The following is a 20542-nucleotide window of genomic DNA, read 5'->3' as shown; positions in this document are numbered from 1 at the left end:
TATTCTACCAGTAAGAAGGATATCACTAGATATAGCTACTTTTTCTTGAACTTCTAGAACTGCAATCCTAAATAAACCTCTTTATAACTCACCCTACTGCTTTTGTCTTATTTGGCAACAGAATGGGCTAATAAACCAGCCACCTTACCTTAAGGACAGTAGTTATTAAGAACCTTAAAGTGTTGTCATCTCTACTATCATTGTCTTGGTTCAAAGCTCAGGGATGGAGATCCAGATCTTATTCTGAATGTGACCTCACCAATTGTTATGGACTTGCACTACAGAAAGCAAATGAGTACAACCAAACTGGGAATTATTTTGTTCCCTCTTCTCCATTCTTCCTCCCCAACCAACTGGAGCTAGCCCCAGAATGTCCCCCTTCCTACCTGCTGAGCAGTCAGGGCCCTGGTAGCCCTCCTCACAGATGCAGAGCCCCTCCTGGCAGTGACCTCGCCCACTGCAAGCATTCAGACACCGTCGCTGACTGCAGTCCTCACCAGCATAGCCCTCTTGGCACAGGCAGGTACCATTGGCACATTGCCCCTTCCCTGAACAGTCCCCAGGGCAACGCAGCTCCCTGCAGTCCTCGCCTGTGTAGGGCTCTTCACAGACACATTCCCCATCCACACAGAGCCCTCGGGAACTGCAGTCTGTTGGGCACCGGAGCTCTGAACAGTCATCTCCGCTGTATTCACTGTCACAAATGCACTGGCCATCGACACATACACCCCGACTGGAGCAGCCCAATGGGCAGTAGGGCTCTGAGCAGTTCTTGCCAAACCAGCCTTCATTGCAGATGCAGCCACAGGACTCGAAGCTAAAGTTGCCATGGCCGCTGCAGTGAGGGACATAGTCCAGTTGTCCTAGAATGGCCAAGGAGAAGGTCAAAGGGCAGCAGTGGCCTCTCATAAATGGTGCTGGGGAGGGGTGAGCCGAGACCTGTACTCATCCCTTGATCACACTGGCGCTGCTGAGAGTTAACTACGATGTGGTTTGATACAGATTCAGCTTAATACATATTTTCACCCACAACCTGCAGTTGTCTATGCCTAAGACAGCACTGAGAGTAAAGATGGGTAAGATCCAAGCCATTGTCCTCTGACAAATCAATTTCAGACTATCTTAGGCTGGGCTCGTTAGAAGTGACTTATTAAAATAATGTTTCCAGAAGAAACTTGACGTAGTGGTTTGGGTGGGGGGATCAGCAAGGAATGTGACTGAGCCATTGTGTGGTTATGCAAAGTGCCTGGAAGAGCGACTCAGGTTCCTCCAGAGGTGAATACTTGCAACAATATGATATGATGCCCGTTCCTTATCATCCAGAGCCTGAGCTACATGAGTCTGAGGGGTCCTTTGGAGGGAGGAAACTGGGTGCAAAGCTGATGCGCAGCTAATGGTAGCTGTTGCTTATATGATTCTTACTAGGTGAGTTAATAGTTAATGGCTCCTTATTGCTTTCATATGTCATTCTTTGTAGACAAGGAAGAAAAGTCATAGGCCATGTGACTGGCTTAGATCACGAGCCGGAAGTAGCAGAGCAGATCTGAACTCAAAGTCTGACTCTGAAGTCTTGGTCACATCTTACAGTGAGGAACAGATGGACAAAGACAAAAGCAAATCCACTGACTAAAGCCTTCTGGGAAAAGGATGCAGTGTGTGTGTGTGTGTGTGTGTGTGTGTGTGTGTGTGTGTGTGTACGCGTGCATGTATGTGTGTGCATATGCATACACACACGTGTATAGGCACATTTGAGTGCATGCATATGTGAACACACATGTTTATGATCATGGAACAGATCAAGATAAAACTTTCATCTTGCTGGAGAAGATGGGGACAGTCCTCTGGGACCTTAATGACTATCATTTTCTCAGATGAGAGAAAGGCTGTGAGTGAGTGAACAGAGCACCACATTCTCTAGTCAGTCAGGTTAACACGAACAGATATCAACTCAACAGCCTGTGAAGACGAAAGATGAATGAAGACAGACATCAAATTCCCTGCCTGCCATCAAAGTTGCTGTGCCGAGCCGATGTACCATTACCTGACTCATCTCCCTCCCCAAATCAGGTTAATATATTTCGAACTGGGTAAGCAGTGTTGAGAATCCCTGAACCAAATCCCCAGGGGCTGGCTGCATTTAGATCTTACAGATGACATATTAACCAGGAGCTATATACTGGGCACGTTTTTCTATGACCCTGTGAAGAGATGCTGGGTTTTACCTCTTCTCATCCCACCTCCCTCTCCACTCAGCTCTCTCCTTATCCACCAGGGACCAGGCTGCAAGCTCTTTAGACTCTACCTGTGGCAGCACTTTCCTGACAGCAGTTGGTGTTGCACTGGTCTCGCAGCACTGACACCTCCCTCTCCAGCATCTCGATTCGGCTCAACAGTTCCTGCAGTACCTGGGCAGAGCTTGCACATGGGCAGGCTTTTTTGGGGAGGTTGATCTTGTGGGTGAAGGTGACCTGGCTTTCATGGTCTGAGGTTTGGCCTGTGTATTCTGCCAGAGTATCATCTTCGGCACTCACGTCCTGCTCAGCTGAGGCCTCCAGCCCCGAGGAGCAGAGGCTTTCGAGTGGCACATTGATGTTGTACACATGGTTAAAGACCATAGGCTGTTCCTTGCTGGATGTGTTGTAGCTGGAAGCCCCTCCTTCCTCCTCCACAGTTTGTCTCTGGACCCTTTCTGTAGTCACTTCCAGCCGGCATTCAGAAGGCTTGAGCATGGATCCCAGCAGGATCAGGTTTACACCAATGAGCATGTTCTTCAAGACTACTGTTTCCCCTTCGATCCCCATCTTCTTAGCCAGAGCTTGGTTCAAGAGCTTTTGGTAGTAGCCAACATGGAGTTATAGGAATCTGCAAGAGAAAACAAAGGTTCATATAACCTTGAAAACTTGTGCTGGGCCACCATAGCTCTCACTCTGTAAAGCTAGAACACACACAGGCAGATGTTCTCTGGGGCTGTGTAGAAAATTGGGAGGAGACAGTGGTTATCAGTCAGAATGCTGGGTCTTCTCTCAAAGGTTGGATTCTTGATAATGGACATCACTTCTACATACGAGTATTGTTATGACTTTAATTTCAAATGGTCCTCTCCCGAAGCTTGATTGACAGCTAGAGGGTATCTGAGAATTGGATTATGAAGGATTTGATTTCATCAATACATTAATCCATTGATGGATGCATACATTTGCAGCATTAAATAGTTAGAAGGAGTAGATCACTACTTCAAAGGTTGTGATGATTTGAATAAGAATAGCCCATAGAGGCTCATATGTTTGAATTCTTAGTCACAAAGAAGTGCTACTATTTGAAAAGATTAGAAGGATTAGGAAGTATGGACTTGATGGAGGATGTGTGTCACTGAGGGGTGGGATTTGAGGTTTCAAAAGCCCATGCCAGGCTCAGAGTCTCTTTGCCTATGGATCAAGATGTAGCTTTCAGCTACTGCACAGTACCTGCCAGAATGCTACCATATTCCCTGCCATGATGATAATAAACTAAACCTCTAAAACTATGAGCAATCCTCCAACTAAATGCTTTCTCACATAAGAGTTGCCTTAGTCACGGTGTTTCTTCACAGCAACAGAACAGAGACTAAGACATGGGTATATCTCACTCCTAGCCATCCATTTCTGTCTTCTCTTTGCTTCTCAGCCACCACAAAGTGAGCAGCTTTGCTTTGCCACATCCTTCTGCCAGGATGAACCAAAAGTTTTGAGATGAGACAAAAATTTGTTCCTCCTTGAAGTTGGTTTTTTCTGGTCTTTTGTCATAGCACTAAGTATCAGACTAATGAAGCTATTTAGGCACAGAATATAGTAGTCTGTCCTCAGAGTATGCAAGGCATTTCTAGAACACATATCAGGAATGGAGGTTCTGTAGACAGTCTCTTCTACCGAGAAGAGCTCAAAGCTTCCTTCACTTCTAAAGGAAGATTAGGATAAAGTGAACCACAGAAACTTTGGGGTACTCCCATGTCTCCTCAAATATTTATTATGGAGGGATCTCAATGGTCATGTCAAATAACTTATTCATCAACTCTTTTAAGCTCACCTATTCAGTACAGGTTGATTTCACAAAAACCAACCAGCCAAATAATGTAGTCCTAGGCAGTTGTGATTGTTAATTATCCTTGGGTACATTTGTGATTTATCTGGGATGATGTGAGTGAAGCTTTGTTTTAATCTTCTCATTAGCATAGTCCCCATGCTCTGTGACCACAGGGTGCCTTTCTTTCCGAGGTCCTGTTTAAATTGCTAAAATAATGAATTAGCTCCTTCACTGGTTACCTAGTCACCAAGAACCATGCAGTATAATAAATTCACAGTAATAAAAATCAGTTTTTACAAAAATTATATTACCTTTCTATTCCCTGTGTAAAAGAAAATAAAAGGAAAGAGACTTAGATGCTTCGGTTCTCAAGTAAACTCAAGCTACTAAGAAGATTAAGGACTAAGGAGCCAAGTAGCCATAACTCTGAGGCTAAGAATAAGGTAGTCAATGCCAGTTAACGCTCACTGCTGTACCCCAAGCACAGATGGAACATATACACACATGCTCTTGTTTGATCCCCAGGGGAGTCTTAAGATGATATCTATTTTATAGCAGAGTACTTTCTGCCTAGAAAGGATGAGATGTGAGAGCTAGCCAGACTAATCCCAAACCTGTGTTCTTAACAACTATGCTTCAATGCCTTAAAAAAAATTGTTCAAACTTGGGCATGTATTGCTAGTATATGGGAAGTAGAGGCAGGAAGATTAGGAGTTCAAGGCAAAACTCTTCTATATAGCAACTTTAAGATCAACCTGGGATACGGAAGGTTCTGTTTTATTCCCCAAGGAAAATGTTCAATTATTTCTTGTCCTTTATGGAAACTGGACATTCAGAACTTTCTCAATACCAAAGTTAGAAAATTTGCCTGGGTGTGGTTCACTGTCTTTTCTTCTTCCATGAAGCAGTCTCTTTTCCTAATTTCCTCCCTGTCCTTTCATACATTTCTCCAATACAGGTTGAATTTCCTGATCCCCACTCTCCTGTGTGAGTACACTAAGTCGATTTGAGTCTGATCATGTCTTCACTGCGGCATATTGCTGTGTGCTTAGGATGTGAAAGTGCTCAGTATTTAGTTGTTGAATGCATGGACGGGCAGATACATGAAAGAATGAATAAATCGATGATTTAATGAGTAAATGCTCAGTGAGCAAAAGGTTGAATCATTCTCCAATTCATTTAATCTCTCTCCATTAACCCTAAGTTACTTACTGTTCTATTCAATTTCAACTCTGGACAATGTCTAAGACTTCATTGAATTAGGAATAACTGGTATTAGTGACTAGCATAAAAAAATCGTATCTTATTACTCGGCTCTTATGTTATATATTGTATTATTTTCTCTCTCTGTTTCTAATATGGAGAGGAAGCAGGGCAGACTAGAGCTGCTGAGACTGCCAGACTGTCTGGGGTCAAACCTCAGCCCCATAAATGTTTATCTATGGGAAGACCACTTAATCTCTCTTTCAGCTTTGCTATCTGCAGAGTGGAACTAAAGAATGGTACTACCTTTATAGGATTAGAATGATGACTCTACCATTATTTATATAATACTTAGCCAGTATCTAACACTGACTCAAATAAATAAATACTGTTTTCAGACCATTTGGTTCTTCTCCTATGCATATTCCCCAAATATGGAAGGGCATGTAAAATGTCTTACTAGTTAGCATCAGGAAAACCCAACTCATACTATATCCTTGAATAAGTATGATAAAGTCCCAGAAATACTCTGGGAGATGTCAATCCATTGGTCACATCTAGATAAAGCAAATCTGCCTTGGGAATAGATGGGCAGATATGTTTAAACTAAATTGACTCCACAGTTGTAAGATCTTCCCAGACCCTTCTAATCTTAGGCTATACTTGTCTTCCATTTTGAGTTGCTCCAGGAATTACATCCTTGGATGTCACTTCTATGCTTTTGTCATGACAACATTCTCACAGTGGCTCTGTCAACGTAAGGCCTTGCTGTTTTTTTAAATAAAGCTTTCTTTACCTGATTCATTGCTGAATAATATTTTCTTATGTAAACTGTGAAAATGTTACATAATCCTATAATCTATAGCACTAAATAGATTTTTAGTCAATTGTAGATAGGAAATGAATAAAAGAATAAGTGGTATTATAAATGAAAAAGAGGACCAGTGATAGGGGACTCGTGAGGGAGAAAGATGCTAAATTCTGTGTGTAGGTCCAAAACAACTACTACAAATTGTAGAGCAAAGGGAAGTTGGAGTTTTGTATGAGAAAAATGATCAATATTTTAGTCAATATCTAAACTTATAGAAGTAACTTGGCCATGTAATATTTGTAAGACCAAATTTACTTTTAAACTTAGGCTTTATAGATTGAAATGGGGAGTGAAGTATAAAACAAGAGCTTGTCTGCCCTTACTCCACCAATAGTTGATCATTCCTAGGTGATTAGCATGTTGAAAGAATGCAAATCTTGTTACCCGAGGAAGAGAAATTTAGCATTTTGTTCAGAGAGGTGAGAAAATGGGAGGTTCATATGTTATTTTAATCACCCATTCATTTGACAGATATTTATTGAGTAGTTATTAGGTCCCTGCTCTGTATTTATGAAAATTAGTTCCATATGTATGGACTGGAAGGACGTGGTATAAAGGGGTAGAGAAAATAAATAGCAAACTTAATATTATATATACAAATAAAATTACTTGATATTTATCATATAATACCATATTATATGATATATATGTCTATGTTAGTTTCAGTCAGGAAGAGTAAGCAGGTGAAGGTTCATGGCCATATTTATAGAGTGATATCCCGAAAGACTTGTCTGATCAGATGATAGCTGAGCAGATACTTGACAGAACTAGGCTAGAGTGTCTAGCAAAAGAGAGGGGAGCTACAGTCCAACCACTGGGAACAGTAAATACAAGGGCTCTGGGGCAGGGGTGGATCTCAGGCATCTGAGTAACAGGATATCTGGGGTGAGGTGAGGAAGTGGATGTGGAAAGGCCCTGTAAAACAGGGCTTTGTTCTTCACTGCTAATAATGCTCACTGTCCTCAAATGCTTCCTGTACCACCATTGGTTATGACCACCTCCCATTCCTTGAGAAACCCCCAGCTTCAGAGAGGAGTAAAACACAAGCACGCTAGTGCATGGTGATGACCATGACTAAGAAGCATGCCAGATGTCCAGAGAGGACAGTTATAGGGCCTCTCTATAGCAGGGAGAGTGACTCTGAGGAGGTCAGGACTCTTGGTGCTGTTTGCCAAATAGTTCTGGTCTGGCTTTCAGGCACACAGTAGGACTGGATTTTCTAATCTTCCTTGGGTGTGTGAGACCACATCTCTTGTTATGGCCGGAGAAACACTGTGAGCCCCGCTCTGCTTCTTCCCTTGGGGTATTGTGAGCCAGCCAGAATGAAGCGAATGAAGCTTGTCAGGGTGGGTGAGTTTGCAGGATCTAGGTCTAGTCTGGCCAAATGAGTACCTGGGGGGAAGGCCTTTTCCACGATGATTCTTCGTGTTACAGCTCTTCTCAATGATGTTCAGTGAGACAGCTCTCTTAGACAATATTCCATTAAGCAGCAGCTCTCTTTATTCAGGAATACCAAGAGCCATATAAACCTTGGGGAGTGGTTAGTGGTTTTCCAAGAGAGTGTACACTATTGGCTGAAGCTGATGTGGTGGGGATGCTTCATTTGCATGAAGAGGGCATCCAGGTGCTTAAACCTATAATTTGTCCAATAGGCTATGTGACTTCCTCAAGTAGGATGAAGGTGTGGTGCTATGTATCATGGGGCATGCGGGCTGAGAATATGGAGGGAGCAGTCCTTATTCCTGTCTGTCTCAATAGGAGATTTTGGTCTCCAGTTAAGGATTTTGGGGTTTGGACACCTCTGGACCTCACTCTTGTTCCAGGCCCATACTTCCTGGTCACATTTTACCACACAAATCGTGAGAGGAAATGGTGAGTGTCCCTTCCAGGCTGAGGTATCCAGTTGCTTAGCGTACACTTGCTTGAAGATTTTGCCTTCTGTGATGACTAGCTGTATGCAAGATGGTGGCTGTTTTATTACTCTGGGTGTCTAAGTGACTGCATGAAACCCTCTTTCCATGCTAGTCTAATTGTAGCACAGCTTTTGGTTTCGGGGATTGATTTTTCTCACACATAATTTGGTCTACCCATGGATAACATGGGCATTGATCTTAATAGATTTCTCTCTAGGTTAAGAGAAGGAGGAGGAGGAGGAGGAGGAGGAGGAGGAGGAGGAGGAGGAGGAGGAGGAGGAGGAGGAAGATGTTATTCATTCTAGAACTGCATTTGCTGAAACTGATGTTCAGAATATGATTTGTCCAATCAGTTTGTTTAAAGAGCTGCTGGTGCTAAGAGACTGAACTTTTACATGTACAAGGGCCTGGAGAGGTAGTTTCCAAATGTAAACCATAGCTTTCCTAGTTGGATAAGCTAAGTGTCTGTGATGGTGGGTAATGTTTGTCTGTCTGGTCACCAGAGGTATCCAGGTACAGGCCAAACATTTTGAGAATTCTGAGGAAGGGTTTTCATTCACCAGAGGAGAATAAACAGAACTAAAATCAATGGTAAACCCTTTCCCAGTATTTTACAAAGTAATGGTCTTAGTGGGTTTTTAGGAATCTACTAACTTTCACAATGTGTTGATTTCTTAGACTTTCCATAACAGAATCTAGTAAAAGGGCAGCTGAAAACAGCAGTACTTCAAAATCAAGTTATCCTCAAGGTGGTCTCTTCCCCAGGGCTCTGAGTGACTCTGTGCCTCTTTCTAAGTACACCTTGTACTGTACGCCTTGGTGTTTCCTGCCTAGCAGATGTATCAGTGCAAACTGTCTGCCTGGATATCTGAGTCTTTGCATGGCCATGCTGAGACAATGCTGTTGTGTTCAACTGGGGCTACAGCCTATTCCTGCTTGACCTCATAATTAACACAGCTAACCATATCTGAAATGAACTTTCTTCCAAGTAGGCCACATCATGAGATGCTGTTGACTAGGACTTCAACCCAGACACAATGAGAAGACAAGACTCAACCTATAAAAAAAATATCAGGAGTAATTGGAACAAGTTATATGCTGCATTATATATTCTTGCAACAACATCTGTAAGCTACAGAGGAGTAATATTCAAGATATTTATGGCACAACTGTGGTCTGGGGGAAGTAACCAATCAGAATGGGGGCATCCACACATATAAAGGAGACACCAATCACTCTAGTTTGCTATGGACACAAGTAAACTCCTGTGGTGATATCCTGTGATGGTAGGTCCTCTCTCTCTCTCTCTCTCTCTCTCTCTCTCTCTCTCTCTCTCTCTCTTTCTTTCTTAAGATGGAGAAAATGAGCATCAGAAAAGGCCAAGTAACTTGACCAATACTGACTGGCTAATGAATAGAGGAGTGGGTGTTAGACCCAGATCTTGCTGACTGGAGCCTGGGTCTTCACGGCTGCTCTTCAGCCAGCTTTAATTAGCAGTCACATACTGTTCTCATGAAAAGACTCGCTCTTATATTACCAACACCCTCTTCTCCCGGGTTCAGATTTAGGGCTTCTTGACAGCCGTGACTTTTAGTTTAATGTTTTCTCCACAAATCCAGGCTGTTTCCCTTGAAATTGCTTCAGTCTCTCCTCCTTGGGGGAAAACTTTTCTGATGGCTTTTGATTTATAAATGCCCAGCCTCCACTTTGACTCAAGCATCAGGGAAAAAAAATCTCTACCAGTAAACTTTGCTACTAGAGAAGGAACAGAAGTAGCTTTTAAACCTGCCCCTCGCCAGGAAGAGCCTGGTTCAGCTAGCCATTCCACAGAGAGCCAGACCTTGGCTTGCTTGACACCTTCTCATTTCTCTTTGTACTCAGAATTTCCTCTGAAGTTCAGGAGTGACAAGCCACCACTGACCGGACCACTGGTGGTCTGCTCACCTCTTAAGCTGCTTTTCTAAAATAAGGCAGAAGAGGGGCTGGGGTATAGGGAACGAAGGCTCTAGCTAGCCAAAGTCAGCTCCAGCAGAAGAGGGCAGCAGCCAAGGTATGTGAAGTACGTGCTCACCAAATGGGCCTTTGGCTTTTTCCAAAGTTATGTCAAGAACTCGCTCAAAGTGGCTTTTCTTCCTTTGTCACCAAAAGCTTCTTTTGCCTGGCTTCATTCTCCACTCCTGTCTCCTACCCCTCATTGTTACTGAGAATGCTGGTCGTTACGTAGGAGGATGTTTTTGTCTATATTTTTAATAATGGCGGTGAGCAGAGTTTTGTAAAAATTCCCAGGAAGACCCAGCCTGTTGCATTATGCCTGGGAATACTGCGTTAGATGGCTTTGTCTTCTTTTGAGGGGCCTCGCCAGCTCTGAAAACCACACCCTCCTTTTGGTGTAAAGTGCTGGGAACACACTGAAACTAGGTGCACAATCCCTTTTCTTTTTTTCTTTCTTTTTTCTTTCTTTTTTTCTTTATTAACTTGAGTATTTCTTATTTTACATTTCGATTGTTATTCCCTTTCCCGGTTTCCGGGCCAACATCCCCCTAACCCCTCCCCCTCCCCTTCTATATGGGTGTTCCCCTCCCCATCCTCCCCCCATTACCACCCTCCCCCCAACAATCACGTTCACTGGGGGTTCGGTCTTATCAGACAATCCCTCTTCTTTAAAGATGACTCAGGGGCTCCTCTCTTCCTTATTTCTGCCTACGTGTCAGACGGTGGTCAGACAAACTAGCAAGAGCCAAATCTGGAACTCTGAGGGTCTGTTAATGACATAGACTAGTGATAGGAGACAGGAACTCTGTAGTAGGAATGTTCGCATTCCCCTCTCACCTCCACAAACTTAACGTTGAAATCCTCACACCCAAAGTCACAATATTTGGGGTCCTGGGGCATAGCCCCCAATAAATAGGATCAGTGGTCTTATAAAAATCCTCTAGGGAGACCTCTCAGCCCCTTTTACCATGTAACGGCATAGCCAGAAGGTGTGCATCTCATACGAGCCAGAGAATAGGCTCTTAGACTCAGGATTTGCTAACACCTTGTTCTCTGCTTCCTAGCCCCTAGAATGGTATGAAATGAATTTCTCTTGTGTATAAACTGCCCACCCTGTGATGTTATTTTACTGTAGCTGCCTAGTAGATTCAGGCAGTGGAAAAAGAAGTAGAATCAGAGAAAGAAAGCCAAGAAGGGGAGACAGGGAAGGAACTATCAAGAAACCTGCTTAGCAAGAGAAATCGGCAGCAATTCCACAGGTAGGCTGATCCCTAGGGGTAGATGATACACCCCAGGTTCAATGGCACTGTAACGGTCCTAAGCAAGATAGATGGCCAATGACGGGACAAATGAGACTTCGAAGGAGTTGCTGTAACTCAATAGATTGATACTCAAGAAATCGTGCACTTCTATTGATTCATTTCCTCTGCTCCAGCTTCCTTATCAATATAATTATCATGGCCCATACCAGAGGTGTCTCCGAGCAATTTGTAAGAGGTGGATAACAGGATCGTCCTTAAGGCTGATTTAGTGCGGAGTTAATGAGGTGCTCACTTGTCTCTAGGGAGGTCTGTGAGGAGGCCAAGTCACCTTAGCTGGATGGAAGCCTCTTGCACTACTTAAAGTCCTCCTGACATGGCTCTTCTTTCCCTGCCCTTCCCCCACATCCTCTTCTGGCTTTATTTCTTCACACTGAAGGAATCTTTGAAGGTTATGATAAAATATTCTATGAGTCATCAGCTTTTACAGACACACTGAAGGAAGGAAAGAACTACAGAAGCTGGGATGAGGTTGGGGACAGGAGTGGAGGGAAAGTGGAGAGAGAGAGAGAGAGAGAGAGAGAGAGAGAGAGAGAGAGAGATTGAGGGAGAGAGGTAGCCAGGAGCCAAGAGGCTTCTGGCTTTTCCCCCTTCCCTTTTTTCCCCCCTTGGTCAGAGATGATGGGGTGTATCAGGGAGACCTCAAGGTGAAAACAGGAGAGAATGAGTGTGTAGGTGTTGGGTGGGCAGGGAGAGGGCATTCCCCTGGGAGTGGATAGCCAGTGTTCTGCTTAGAGTTCTGAGCTTCTGCCAACCTAGGGGTGATTTATAAACCAGTAGCGTATCTATGGGAAAATGACACTTGTGCTTTTTTTTTCCCCCTGTAAGTTAGAATTAGCTTAAAAATAGTTCCTGCTCTGCCATTGGGATGCTCTGTCACTCAGGGAAAGAGGGTAATTATGAAAGACGAGGGTGTAATATGATTACAGCCGGCCCCATTGTGTCAGTGGAGACAGTGCCGGGCTGTTGGGAGAAGGCAGAACTGGCTGTCTCCATCAGCACTGGGCCTTTATTGGGCCTGTCAGATTTCTGAAAAGAACCTGAGGGCAGAAAACTCCCAGCAGACAGGACTCCATGGATGGCCAGGAGCTTACAGAGGACTGTGGGTTGAGTAAGATGATAACACTGGACCTGACTGAGGTGTTACCACCCACTGGGGCTGGCAGCCCGGTGTCCCTAATAACGTGCACTTTGATGTATTCACATATGAGAATCTGTAGGAAGAATCTTTAGTGTAATGTCTAATGGAGCCACCCTCATCTATTGTCACATGTCTAGAGCCCTCTATGTACTGGGCTTCGTGTCAGCATGGATTACAGGTATTACAGTGTCTGCGAGGGGAATCTGCCTGCTGCTCTTGTCCCCGGGGTCCATCTTGTATTATCTGGGAGAACGCTAATTGCCCTGACCTTCCCAGGCAGCCACTACTTCATCTGAAACAAAAAATGGGGTCTTTAATAGCAATCAAGGGGATGATACAGAGAGTGATCAAAGTCTCCAGACTGGAAGTGCAAGTGATGCGGAGGTCATCCAGGTTTGAATCCCAGCATCAAAACACAAATGGCAGGGCAGGGCAAAATCTATTACTGGGGACACATTTTGTTCTGGCCACTGTGGCAAGACAGAAAATCTTGCCTGGTAATTTCAGTTGCAAAATTTTATGATGTATGATCTTAGGGTTTTTGTGATTTTTTTTCTTAGATAGATATCCTATTTAGGAAAGAATTTATCCAATTTTGTCGACTCTGGAGAATTCTTAACATCTGTAGAGGAACTGACAATTCTATATTATGTATGGCCCCATTTGATGCTTGCAGCAGATGATAGGATTATTTCTGTCTTATAGGTGAGGCTTAAGTCTTCTGTGGCTTTGCACAGTCACCCACATTAAGGTAGAGCCACCCGAAGAACAGCTTGGTTCTTAATTGAGTACCAGAGGTAGGGCCTCCCTCCCCCATCAGTTGCCCTCATCCTTTAGAAATGGGTGGGGCATAAATAATGGATTGCTAATTAATCTTAACCATCTTGGTTCTTTCAAGATCTTGACCTTTCTTCATCATTAATGACTATTTTTCATCTGTGTTTCTTCAGCTTGGAGAACAGCGTGTCACCATTTGCTGTTCAATTATTCTTCTTGAAGACCCACATCACCTTTCATCTCTCTCTTCTCTCCATTTAACGAACTGTGAAGAAAGTTTTATTGCAAGAGAGATGGCTAGCCAGCCTGCACCCCAAACTTACGGTGTCTGATTCCTGTCTCAGATTCCTCTCGAAACAAATTGAATGATTGCTCTAGAATATAAGACACCGTCTCTGCCCTCATGGAGCTTACAATCTAGTGGAGGTGACCAGACACATAAGAGCCTGAGGAACAAGATGAGGCACTCTATTTTAGTGTGGTAAACTGACTATTTTAAGTATAACAAGTATTCCAAATCAAGTAGAGATCAGTGTGGGAGACAGCTTCCAGAAACAAGAGTGTCTCAGTCCAGACGTAAGGGTTGGAGAATGGTAGTGCAAGCAGAAAAAAACTAGATGTAAGGACATCTGCCTCCAGCTTCTTTCTTCATAAAGGCTCAAAATCCTGTGTGCCTGTGTGTGCCTCTGAGAAAAGGGGCCAGCCATGAATTAATGGTGTTTCCAGAGTCTCATGTGTTGGACTAGAGGGTCTTAAAGGTCAGTCTGGGATTGCACGCTTAATAAGTATAAATGTAACTATAGGAACTTATTGCTTGATTTTTTATGGCAGCAAAACTCTTTAGAAAAACAAATCTTAGGAGAAGGTACCTTCAAAAATGATATTTACCTATATCCAGAACAGCACACAAATTCATCTGCTCGAAAACTACAGGATGACAACTTCACATATCAAATTCATGCTGTTTCCAATTATATGACATAGCTCTATTGGAGGTGATCTTGCTAGCAGGAACCAAATAATTATACCCACTTTGACTCACTATTAGTTTCGGCAGATGAGTTGAATGTTGGCAGTGGCAACTTATTAAAGTTTGGCTGTAGTGGTCTATGGGAGTTATTGAACTTTATTGTGTAAATTATGCCTTTTAGAGCATGAAATAGCACCATCCTGACCCAGAGACTACAAGCAGGTGAAGTATGTCTTCTAGTGCATGAAATAACATAATCATTTCCTACTTGAAATTTGAAGAAGCTCTGAAAGTAGTGGTGTATAGCACACAACTTGCTTAATTAAATTTAGTTATATGTTGGTCGCATGCCAGGAACTGTGCTAGGATCCATCTGAGATGCCAGGGGCTAGCTAGAGGAGTGTGAGGCAAGATAAACAGCAGACCATGGTGAGTACCATGTTAGTCACAGAAAATTCAGCAGAAGGCAGCCTCTGACTCACTATAAGACTATAGGAAGGTCAACAGGAAAGGTGACCTTTGAACTGGGGCTTGAAGAATTCTAAAAATTTGGAGAGGAAGGGCAAATGAAAGAGACGAAATAAGAGGTGTAGAGAGTTAGGAAGACAATACTCATGGTTTCTGGGGTTGTGGGATATTTAGGGTGTCTATTTTCAGAGGTGAAGGGTTACTCCGATGTCGGATCATCTTAGTAGGTATCTTCAGAAAATTGCCTGGAGGTTTACTCAGCCATAAAAAAGAATAAAATCATGCCATTTGTAGGAAAATTAATAGAAACGGAGATCATCAAGTGTAGTGAGATATGTCAGTGTCACAAAGACAACTATTTTATGTGCTTTCTCCTATGCAGGAGATGGAGGGGAACAGAATGTGGAACTAAAGGGGGCACTATCAGGAACACGGAAGGGGAAGGAAAATGGGGGTGGCAGGGATGAGAAAGAGTAACCAGGGATGATATAATCAATTATATATAAACATGAAATGTCCTAATGGAACCCTTTCATACAATTTGTGTGAGCTAACAAAAATAAATTAACTTTAAAATAAGCAATAAATAAATATCCTCTTTCTGTGTCCGTGGGACTAATGAACCACTGGCACTTTTTTCTAGAGCTTGACATGGTTAAGAAATTCAGTGACATTTGTACTTACAATTGGCCCCAAAGATAAATTCTAAATTGAAAAAGGGGTTTCTTTACATTGCTGTTAACTTGTAAGGGTCAGAATTAGCCTTCTCCATTATTTTAGGGCATGGTTTTTCAGGGTACCTAATTCCTTTTCTCCCACTAACTTTCGGATCAAAAGCATTTTAGTCTCCATGAAGGGACAGTGTATCCTCTTTATTCATTATTGTTAGGGGGCACCTGAGGAATTCAAATGCCATTTTTATTAACCATTAAACCCAGGATATGTATTGTATAACAGTGGGCTTTTAAACGTGTTTGATCTGAACAAGGACAAGAACTGACCATTTAGTTATGATGTTTTGCTGACATCACTGTTCCTGTGATTTCTTGTTCAACCCCCCTTTCCCTTTGGGAACTTACAGATGGCAACAGCTCAGCCTCTGTCAGCCATAGATCTGTATGCAGTGCCCTCACCTACTGGCCATAGATGGCCAGAGCTTGTCTCTGTACTTCTATGCAGGCGCCTGGCCTGCTGGGAAGGGCTTTTAAACCCAGATGTTTGTTCCTAGCTTGGCTCTGCTAAAAACTCATTTCTTCCATGGTTCCTCCCTTCTTCTGTTAGTCAAATGCCAAAGTAATAGCAGAGACGGTACTGGCGTTAAATTAATGCCTTCTGAAAACCTGTTTGGAAAGAGGTAGGCCTTAAACCATAAATAACAGTGACATTTTCATTTTAGCAACAGCCTTCAACTAACCTAACAGTGGACATGGTTCCTTGTAGCAGAAAGCAGGATTCATGGGCTGTAAAAGGTCCCAACATTTTCTCTCACATTGATCTTTCTGCTTTCACCTCTTGGAAAACCATTCACATGAGTCAGAGGAGAACATCTGGCATTTGTGGAGCTCCTTACAAATTTTCAAGCTGTTTTCCTACACATCAACCTGGTTGGTCCTTCTACTGATATGGCATAAGTGATTTGTTCCTTTTCACAGATGGGTAAGAGAGGATTATTCCTATGAATAACAAGTCACAAAATTACGGCCAAAGAAACCCAGCTTTCTGAGGGCAATCTCTGCTATTTCTAATAAATTCACTCTCGGAAAAGAAATGTGGTCCCTGTCTTTTATGAAGTTGTTTGCCTCATAGGCAGACTAGAAAAACACGGTGACATTAAAAGAACAAAACAAAACAAAAAAACCAAAACCAAAAACAAAACCACAATCTTATTTGTTTTTATGTCTCTGCAAGAAAGTGTCTTCTAAATTAAGAACACAAAAAAACAAAACAACTTCAGAGTTCACTGTCTCTGATGTCAGGATACTTAGGTGCTTGAATGGACAGGGGACTCGGATAGGGGTGAGAAAAGGGCTCATTAATGTGGACTCTAAATCCCAGCCATGGTGGTGCAGTGGCCATTGAAAGAGGCTTAAATGGTTAGATCCATGTACATCTCCGGAGCAGAGGGCAACCTTGTCACCTCCTTTTTCTCTCAGAGGAATTTATTTAACACTTCTGTTCCAGATTGGAGAACTATGCTCTGAGAGGCTTGCAGATTTCCCTAGCAACAACTCATAGAGTGCTTTCCTTCCTGGGAGTTTGGGGAAAAGCTATCCTTTTGATCCTTGTTTGCATTGTCAAACAGGACTCCCGCTGGGAAATCATTAGACTAGCATTCCCTCTGCTGAGCAAGGAACCCGCTTGATTCACTAAGTGGAAAGCCCAGGGTAGGTGAGCTATTTTCCAAAATGGCTTTGACAATTTTCTATGCCTTATGTATCAGGGATTGTATTTGACGAGAATTAGGAAATAGGCAGTGATATGTCTTTAGATTACTCTGAAATATTATACCCCCATTCGCCTAGATCTACAAATGTACCCAGAACGATCCAAACTTTTGATTTGCAAGAAAAATCTACAGTATTAAGTTAGCAATGAATATTTATTGCTTTTCTCTAAAATAATAAAATCACTGGGCTTTGCCTAGAAGACTGAAGCCCTCCGAGTGGTAGCTGGTTTTGCATTTGATTTAGGAAGGGAAAATCCTCATCACCTTCCAGGAAAATCTATCAGACAGGATTGCTGGATTCAAAACCTGCAGTGGATTCTATCATCCTGCAATACCTGTGAAGAACCTATGACGAACAGGGAGGGAGGGCTTTGACTGATACATGCAAAGTCTAGGTGCCTATCAGTCTGCCTTAAAGGTCTTAATATACTTGCTCATTTAATCACCACAACAGCAACTGCATAAACCATTTTATCGTCCCAATTTAACAGCTGAAAAAAGAAAAAAAAACAAAAATGAAAAAACCCCACAACAATAACAACAACAACACAAAACAAAACAAAAAACCTGGAACTACTGGAAGGTTAAATGATTTGCCTATAGAAATCACAAATCCCTTAGACATGGGAATCGAGATTCCAACACCTTACCCCAACATCTTCGTGTATCAAGTGATGCTCCTGTGTGCTGAGAAGCAGTCTTTCAATATTTTTTTTAAATGTGACAATCATTTCCTTTCCTGAATTCCAGCGGAACTTGTTACTACACTAATCATAGCAGCTATCTGCAGAGTTGTTTGTTTCCCCTGAAGGAAAGCTCCCTAGAGGGCAGAGCAATAAACGAGGTATCTTTTATCCCAGCGTCTGGCACAGCACCTTGAGTCTGATATATTGCCTCCCTACCCACTCTCTTATACACAGTGCACATGGTATAGTTTCCGTCAGACTTACCTACTAGGGTATCCCACCTATCCTCACCGATATCTTTCCTGATTCTTGAGTTTCTTAAAATGTTCCTCTCTGCCCTGATACAAGGGGTTGGGAGAGGATGCTGTGGAGTGTGGGTAGCCTGAAAGGACCAGGACATATTGTCCTGCTAGCTGTCAGCACTCTCTGGGTGAGGAATGTCCTACAGACCTGGATTCAGGCTTTCTCACTGAAAGCTCCAGGATTATAGGTCTTCCACCCTTACTTTTGTTTTGATTGCTGCTGCCTGCCACATTGTGGCTTATTATTGACCTTGGCAACTGCCAGACTGCCCACATCTCGTAATTGTCTTTACCCATCAGATGTCCATCTTTACTGAAAGGCTTGTTTCTGTGATTACTGAACCCTGTCAGTCTCCCATAGATTTACTTACTTCTTCTCAGAAACAAGGAGTGAGCTGTCTCCTTTGCCCTTGGATTTGATGGAGGCTAATTGTCTGCTAGATGGTTGTGGATGAGTCCCTCCAAGGGGCCATCTCAGGGAGGTTTTGGAGAGAAACCTATCTGGTGGATAGGACACTGTGCTTTGGAGACCCAGTGTCTGTGTCTTCTGTCTTTTCATATATGGTTTCATGAGCTTGGGCAGTCACGTGACAATTTTGAATCTCATTTTCTTTGTGAAGTGGGGCTGACTTTATGGGGAGTCAAATGTTTATGGGAATATTTTATTATACGAACTAGAGTGTGGTGTATAATTGATTGCAAGGTGAAATCAACTGTTAGCAGATAAAAATGAAAGAACACGTGTTCACCATTGATTTGCACGTCAGAGGTTCATTCTGGGACATCCAGCTGTGGAGTCATTTTTTTCCTCCTCATTCTCTCAGCATTAAAGAACACGCAAACGGGACAGTGACTCATCTGTCTGCTAAATTAATCATTGCACTGAGCAGAGCAGAGCTGAGGACACTTGGGTAACTTTGTGTGACAAATCCCTTGGTGCCATTTGTGGTGGTGCTTCCTGACCCATAAGTGAGGGGACATGATTTCATGCAGATAGATGATTGACAACTCCCAGGAGCAGTCATCCCTCCTTGGTCTACGTGGGATCAATTGGAGTATAGATCAAGACCACAATCCCTTAGGAAATCCAAAGATTCCTAAATTATTCATTGGCTGTTCTTGGGCTCTATGATCTCTGAAATGGGGCTTTAAGAAGCCATAAAGCAGGGTTGGTGATTTAGCTCAGTGGGAGAGCACTTGCCAAGGAAGCGCAAGGCCCTGGGTTCGGGCCCCAGCCCCGAAAAAAAAAACCAAAAAAAAAAAAAAAAAAAAAAGAAGAAGAAGCCATAAAGCACCTGGAGTTAAAGCTATTCACTCACTCAGGTATAGCAGTTGCATGTTAGGCCTTAGAGGGAAGCATCAAGATTCCATGTTTTAGGTTTGCTGGATGAGAGTGTGATCCTAGGTAGGATTGAGGAGGATAATGTGCTATGGTTTGAATGTGATCACTTACAATTCACACTTTGGAAACTTAGTTCCCACATTAGCATGGAACTAGGGCTTTGGGAGGTTTAGTATTAGATGGGGTCATGAGGGTTGGCCTCCCATGATGGCAGTGCTACCTTTTTAAGAAGTGGAAGAGAGATGGAGCTAACAAACTTCCTGAGACACCTGGGTGACAATGTAGCAAGAGGCTCACAGCAAATGCCAGCAGATACCTGATCTCTGCTCTTGGACATCCTAGCGACGACCTTCACTGTTAGCCGCGTACACTTTCATTTTCATCTTGAAATTTTTTTTATAACAACAAAAAAAATGGCATGAGACAACAATGTAGCAAATCCAAGGTGATGCTGGCATTAATTAATACAGAGTTGGATGAAAGCAGGATCAGAACTCAAAGTAAGAGGTAGGACCCCAAGGCAACCAGTGTAGGAACTCTACAAGTCAAGGGGTTCAAGGTATGTGCATGCCAGTCAAACACTGTAGGCCTTGGGAGTCAGAATCCTGGCAGCAATGGCATAAAGTTGAATCAGTGTGATTACGTTGTTAAAGGAAAAATCTGATTAGACAAACAATACATATTCACTGTAGAATAATAGCACCATATAGAAAAGGTTGCATTTTTAGTTTCCTGGTCCAGCCAAAGTCATTGAGTGGAATGTATTTCTTTGTATTTCTTACTGTGTTTATTTCCACAATTGAAATAGTGCCCTCGTGGCAATTGATAGTTTAAACTAGAAAATTCTTTGGGGTTACTATCTTTAAGGAAGCATTGCCTATGGATGCTGGGCTTAGGTAGACTTGGAAGGTAGTCTTAGAACCTTGGTTTTGTGTCAGTATCCATGCTGAACTGAGCACCCAGCAGATCAGACAGAAGCTAGGGTAGATCCGACAGCAGTGGAAAGCTACATAGATCTCTGTAAGAGAATGATTTTTCCATTTTCCCTATCTG

The 20542-nt window shown here is 42.8% G+C and overlaps 1 protein-coding gene across 1 annotated transcript in view; it reads right to left on the bottom strand.

Moving 5' to 3' along the window:
- Tnr (tenascin R) overlaps positions 1–20542 on the bottom strand; it is a 387323-nt gene that overhangs the window by 73354 nt on the left and 293427 nt on the right. Inside the window, exons 3-4 of the mRNA XM_032914659.1 lie at positions 2303–2862; positions 387–863 (exon numbers count right to left, since the gene is read on the bottom strand). Of these exons, the coding sequence (XP_032770550.1) occupies positions 387–863; positions 2303–2801 (976 nt within the window). The 5' untranslated portion in view covers positions 2802–2862. The remainder of the gene's footprint in view (positions 1–386; positions 864–2302; positions 2863–20542) is intronic.

This window comes from Rattus rattus, chromosome 10 (assembly GCF_011064425.1).
Source record: "Rattus rattus isolate New Zealand chromosome 10, Rrattus_CSIRO_v1, whole genome shotgun sequence".
NCBI classification, from domain to species: domain Eukaryota; kingdom Metazoa; phylum Chordata; class Mammalia; order Rodentia; family Muridae; genus Rattus; species Rattus rattus.
This window is presented reverse-complemented; position numbering and strand designations above follow the sequence as displayed.